Genomic DNA, 6,685 nt, shown 5'->3' on the forward strand with positions numbered 1-6,685 from the left:
TCCTAAACTGTAATGGAAGCGCAGCATTAAAGTGAGCCGGGCCTAATAAGGCCTAACCAAACCGAGCGAGGCCTGCAGTGGAAGACGCGCCATAAGTAACTATTAAAGAAAAAGTGGGGACAATCCTGTTTTAATGTAGTTTGACCATTGTAACTGCTGTGCAGACATTCTGATAAAATAGGGCTTCTAACTAATTACCTTAAATAAACTCACTAATTAATGAAACCAGTTCAATACGCATTATTCTTATCATTCTTTATGAGCGCAGAAAAGGTAAGGAATCTAATGACTTATTTATTTAGTATTCCATAACTTAATAACAGAGATGGTCAAACTAAAGTGGTAGAGACATGGCATAATCCTCAATGAAGCGGGACAGTGAAGTGTTCTCCGTGAGAGGGCGATCAAGAAAAGAGAGATATTTTTGTTATTTATATAAAATGTTTAAATATTATTTTACGTTCTCTTTCTACATCCATGACGCAGTCGTGCAGAGCTACGCTAATGCAGAAGTGGGCGTGGTATTTATTATTATAGAATTGTATGCTCTCTTTATACATCCATGGGTTAAATCTAAATTGTGTTGGAAAAACGATAGATTCCACCGGGCATGTCTCAACGCTGCTCTGGTTACATTTTCCGAACTGGTAATACATTTCATACAAAACTTGAAAGAGATTTATTTTTTGCAAATTACCTTTTTTATTCAAGTTACCAAAACCAAATGAAAACAAATGTTTACATATCTGAAAATGATGTACTCTCAAGTCCAACAAACACTACAAAAATATATATAAAAAAACATAAAATAAAACCGTCCAAGAGGAACTCAAGCTTCCAAATATTCACAGATGATGGATTCGGGGTAACTGCACAAGTCTTCTGCTTAGAACAAAAAGTTTCACTTGAGAAAGGTCAACAATTACATAAAACCCCTCTGCTCAGTCTGCTGTCTGGTAATACTTGAAATACACTCGACAAACACAAGTTAACACACACACACGTGAGGCAGTTTAGTTTCCAAAAACCATGATAAGATGTTTGCAACTTAATATGGCACTTGTAGAGACTTGTAAAGGTGAACAACTCAAGGTGATTAAAGTAACATTTGTTTTTCTGGCTTAACTAAAACTGTGTGGATTTATGAATTTAAAATCAAATGAAATATCCTGAGAATAAGAACAACAATTGTGGCCTGAAATATTCTATAATCCCATAATAATTTGCCCAAACAAAACAAAAAAACTATTTTTTCAAAACATGTTTTTAATAATTGCGATCCTCCACAAACTAGAGTTGAGATTTTGTTCTTAGAAATTATGATATTTTTTTCTGGCTTCACTAAATGGGTGTGTATTTAACATTTGGTGTACAGAGCAAAATCAAATAAAAATATCCTGAGGATATCAGGAAACGATTGCCTGAAATGACACAAAATCAATTTAATAATAATTTGCCCAAATAAAACCTCAGAAGTAAGCCCTCTTTCTCCAAAACCAAAAGTCATCTTTCTTTCTTTGTCAAAAAGTGCTTTTAATTCTTGCAGCCCCACAGAATAAAGTAGAGAGTTTGTGGTAGTATCTGAATGATGAGTGTGGGGGGGGGGGGGGTTTGACAGTAGAGTCTGACCTGAGGGGGCTGGATGTGTTTGAACGCAGCCATGTTTCAGCCTCCTGCAGTTAGAAGCTTCCCAGCTGCCACAAACACTCCCTCACAAACAGGAAGTGGGGTTAGCCCACCCTGAGGGGCGGTGCCACAAGGACAACACCGTCTCCTCTGACAAACAGCATGGGGATGTTCCTCTTGGTTGACTAAAAAAAAAGACACAGAAAAATTGTTTATCTTTATATTGTTCTGTTAATTATTAGTATTATGTCCTCAAAGCGTCCGGCACTCAAACCCTTTTAAACTGTGATATTCAGAATTAATACTTACACACCACGGTATACATTTACATTTGCATGATATATATTGTCTTACACTGTGTACAATTTTACTTCAACAAATGTAACTTTGTATAAATATTTGTATTATTCTTTTTCTCTTTTATTGGACATTTTACTTTAACTTCTTATGTTTACATACCAACATACAAGATCCCATACTTTGGAGTTCCTGCTCGACAAAATGTACTCAACGACCAGGTTCAGCTCTGAATGAAGTCTGAGGGGTTTTCAGGCTGAGGCATCAAAGCACACGCAGCGCACACATGGAGTTTCCTTTCCTTTGATTAATAGACTAATGAAAAATGAGTCGCCAAATACTTTTTTTCATGGACTAACGTTAAGTTGACTGATTGGGGGCAGCCATAGTTTCCACATGTATTCCACAGACTGTGATCAAGACTTTGGTTTAAAGCCCGAGACCAAAGACACTGGGATCTTTATATTCCCATGTTTACACATTACGAAAAGAAATAAAAACATGAATAAAAGGAAAAGTATTTAAATAACTTTAAATCAATCTTCCTGCAGTATTATGGAACTGTATGTTGACCACAGATACAGATTGCAGATCACTCTTAACAGAAAAAGTTTAACTATGAACATCATTTTATATAAAACCACTGAAAGTGCAAATACTATTCTTCACGATCTCGAGGAGGGAAAATCTAGAATATTAGATTCTATCTTAAAATGTCAATAAAGTGTGATAAAACATTATTAATATTGTATGCCAAATATGAATAAGCATTTGAAATGCTTCTATTGATGTTGAATGTTCCTGCTGAAATAAAGTATAACAGCAGCATTGTTCTAGTGCTTCTGTAAGGCCCAGTACATGCAGACAGTTTTAGAAACCAAGACCAGCACAACAGTAGTTGTTCAGTAAGAAGACATGAGGCTGTAACAAGGAGAATTCAAAGCTGTACCTTGTATAGTTCTTCATAGGTCTCCTCGTCGATCTCCACCGTCGTCACCGTCTCCTCCACATCTCCAAGGATCATGTTCAGGTGCTGATCGTAGGCCTGGGAAAAACAAACATCAACAAGCATGAAGTGAGAGACAAATATCAGACCTGCGACAATAAAACATAGAATCCCACAACACACACACTTCAGTGTTTTTTTAAGCAGATACTGGATGTGTATCTTACATGCAGTCGACCGCGGAGCTCCCGGTCATTCCTCATCTTCACGTAGATCCTCTCATCTAGACTGAGTCTGATCAGATCCAGAGGCTCCTCTACCGTGTTGGTAGACGGGGGCTGCAGCACACAAATAAGGATATTAATTACACATTTTACAAATATAGATTTCAACAACTTCAGAAATAAATGTCAGTTCGGAGGATGGCTACTTCCATAAGGTAGTTTAAGCTACCAAATGTTCATTAATTGGGGGGAAATGTGCGGAGAATCAGTTATTCTTTTCTGTCTTTGAAAAGCACAGGAGTAAAAGCCATCAGGACTGTATTTAGAGGTTTTCCCAAATTCTCCTGAAACTTCAATTATTTCTTGAAAGAAATATAAAAACACAAATGTAGGAAAAATTACAAATGATGGTAAAGTAACAATATTAACAATCATTGCCTGTAAAAACAAGGAATGGTGTGTAATTTCTAACTACCATTTTTTACGTATTTTGAAATAGGAGTGTCAACTAGGCATACTTTTTATTGCAATTAATCCTTGTGGTTGGAGCAGGGATTTGAGATTTGGGAAATACTTTTCAAAACAGAGGTAAGAGTTAGGCCTGTCGCGATAATCAATAAATTGACTTATCGTACGATAAATAAAAATGGACTCGATAACTTTTCTGAGCTCGATAAATTGCCATTTATAAGGATAAGATATGACCAGCATTTTAGCCCAGCGCACTGTGAGGGGCGGGGCTCACACACAGCCAGGTCAGGACACTCGGTGTGCAACAGTGTAGCAGCCAAATTAATAATATAGAGACAAGCAGGAGACAACACTTACTCGAGGGGAATTTGAAGTTAAATTAAGTTGTGCGCTTTGAGCACCAGGAAAAGCGCTTTATAAATGTAATGTATTATTATTAAATGGAAGTGGTTGCAAAACCTAATACCTAAAAATACCATTTGTTATAATTAAATGTATTTGTTTTATTTATTATATATATATATTTGAATACTATTTCACATTAAATTTGCAATGTTGAATGTTCAATCAAAAGTTCTGTTTGAAAGGATGTACTTGAATTATTATTATCATGATGTCAGTGGTCAAAATGGTCTTACAAGAGTGCCGACAATATTATCGTTTATCGCAATAATTTCCGGGAAAATGTATTGTCCAACAAAATTAATTATCGTGACAGGCCTAGTAATAGTTGTATAAAATGTCTTCAGGGTGTTTTTCAAATAGGCTAGCAACAGATAACTATTTCCCTTCAGCTGCTTAGGTTTATAATTACAATATGATCATAATAATAATATATTTAATTTGTTAGCGCTTTTACAGGTGCTCAAAGACGCTTTACAGATATAGAGAAGATAAAATAAAATAAAGGAACAACAAATAAATATATAGTTAAAGTCAAATAATAATAAAGTGCAGAAACTGTTAGTGGAGAGGCTACAGAAGATATGTGATGATGACTGAGAAAAGTTTGTGTTACAGTTTCTTACTATAAACATTCACAAAAAGCAACATGCACAAGTTAAGGTTGAACATCAAAATTATACAAAACAAAGTAAAGAAATCTATGAATTTCAGTGACTTTACTATGAAACACTATGCATCCAAAATCAAGGGGAGGTATATCAGACCTAACTAATATAAACGTAACACTTGGAAGACATATTGAAACGAGATGTAGCTGTGGAGAAAAGTTAACAAAAGTAATTGTATATTGGCTGAAAACCCCACCATATGCTAAACCATTTAGTTACATGTGTGTCCGGTTAAAAGCCCAGCCCTTACATTTCTAAGATGTTTTTGAAAAATGTTTAAACTAGTGTATGCTTTGGGTGTAACGCTACACTAGTATTCTGCTGTTCTCCAACACAAGGAACACACAAGAAAAACGAATAGCCTTGTCCTATGATGTAATTATCAATTTTAGCTCTGATGTTCAAACTAAACAGCACCAACAGTGAAACACGTTGTCATTTTTTAAGTTAGAATAAACGTGATGTGCTAACAGGGCTAATTTAGCTAGCTTGTTTGACAGGCCTCTCCGCGCTGTTAGAGGAGGGGAACAAACGAAGTGACACAATAACCCCCCTGAAAGAAGAAACAAAGTAAACACATATTACAGCGTTCTTTTTGGATAATTATATACACGCTGTGTGAGAGAAAAACAGCATTAATCGACGAGGCTGCACCAACCTGCTCAACTTCGTCCGCCATTGATTTTGAGTGTGTGTCGTTTAGTTTGACCGGTACAGGGGATGCCAGGTCTGTAAAAAACGCGTTTGCAGTTAGCGAGGCAGGGGAAACACGTGCACTTTGGGACAGTTTGCCAAACACCTGGTTACATCTATTGAGAGGAATATGCAAAATAATATTAGTGTGGGAAGAATAATTGTAAATGATGTACTAATATAAACGTAACAATACCACAATGCAAACATATTCCATTACAAGTGAAAATATTGCATTGAAAATGTGACTTAAGTGAAAGTTCGGATCGGCAAATTGTAGTTAAAGTATGAAAAAGAACTATGCATAGTTAACCTTTTCAGTAGATATCTAATTGATTACGTCATGGCACTCATACTTGCCATTTATCTGCTGAACTACCTTTACGTTGATTAAATGTTACGCATAAACTGATTCACTTTTTCCTAAGTATATTTTGAACACATAACTTTTACGTGTCATTATAAATGTACTCGGGGATTTTTCTTCCACTATTACCCACTTCACATGGAGGATAAACCACAAAACTGGCAACCCGCTACGTACAGATAAACAGTACCACTCTCCTCTCTTTTTTTTCTTCTTTTTTTTTAGAAAACTTTATTTTATATTATTTGGGCAGTACATGATATACACAAGTTACATTAATAATACACATAAAACACAATGAATAAATATATAAATAACAAAGAGAGCATGTTTATATTCCAATGAGACTCAGCTCGGTCACAGACTCAAAACGCCCCATGGCTGAGTCTGGGATTTGTCCAGGGTTTTTCTTCTCCTTAGTTCAGTAAGTATTTGTTTCACGATGGTGCCACTGTTTATGATCGTCTGATTTAGTACCATTTTGCACCTTGTTTTCCAGATTTTCATACATGTGATACAAATTACCAGCTGAAAAAGGTCCCTGTGTTTATTGTCCATCCCCTCATCCAGAATACAATACATGATTGAGACATATTCTACATTGAAGTCCAACCCGATGCCCCATAGGAGCGACCACACCTCCTGGGCTCTGTAGCAGTCCATGAGGAAGTGCTGTAAAGTCTCGTCCTCCTCACAGTTAATCATGGGGCATGTTCTAGTTTTCACATAGCAGCTCCATGAGACCACAGCTCTGACCGCAGGTCTGTTGACTGATATCAGCCACCTCACGTCTCTCATGCTCTCCGATAACTGTTTACTTTTGACTAATTTTAAGACTTCGTTACCTTCGTCAGGTGTTAGGTTTTTGTATGCTATAACACCTCCATATTTGAAATCGTTAATCATTTTAAAAATTACTCTATTCGGTAGTCCGATCCAATCAATCCCTAAATGCTGAACTTCAGTTGTGAAGTCACCATAAAGTAAT

The 6,685-nt window shown here is 36.2% G+C and overlaps 1 protein-coding gene across 1 annotated transcript; it reads right to left on the reverse strand.

Annotated features, from left to right (window-relative positions):
• Nucleotides 1–682: 682 nt before the first annotated feature.
• On the reverse strand, nucleotides 683–5,372 carry LOC117554545 (U6 snRNA-associated Sm-like protein LSm3). Its single transcript, XM_034228972.1, has 4 exons — nucleotides 5,296–5,372; nucleotides 3,097–3,207; nucleotides 2,873–2,968; nucleotides 683–1,811 (listed from the first exon to the last, which is right to left on the reverse strand). Exons 1-4 carry the CDS (start codon nucleotides 5,314–5,316, stop codon nucleotides 1,731–1,733), a joined length of 309 nt encoding a protein of 102 aa, XP_034084863.1. The 5' UTR covers nucleotides 5,317–5,372; the 3' UTR covers nucleotides 683–1,730.
• Between the last annotated feature and the right edge of the window lie 1,313 nt (nucleotides 5,373–6,685).

The sequence above is a fragment of the Gymnodraco acuticeps genome, unplaced genomic scaffold, assembly GCF_902827175.1.
Source record: "Gymnodraco acuticeps unplaced genomic scaffold, fGymAcu1.1, whole genome shotgun sequence".
Classification (NCBI taxonomy): domain Eukaryota; kingdom Metazoa; phylum Chordata; class Actinopteri; order Perciformes; family Bathydraconidae; genus Gymnodraco; species Gymnodraco acuticeps.

Excerpts from the sequence above, each read along its gene's own strand:
- LOC117554545 (XM_034228972.1), bottom strand. The coding sequence starts at position 5,316 with ATGGCGGACGAAGTTGAGCAG. Across the intron at positions 3,208-5,295 it reads TGGCGGACGAAGTTGAGCAG|CCCCCGTCTACCAACACGGT; the intron begins GTTGGTGCAGCC and ends TGTGTGCTGCAG. Across the intron at positions 2,969-3,096 it reads AGCTCCGCGGTCGACTGCAT|GCCTACGATCAGCACCTGAA; the intron begins GTAAGATACACA and ends TGTTTTTCCCAG.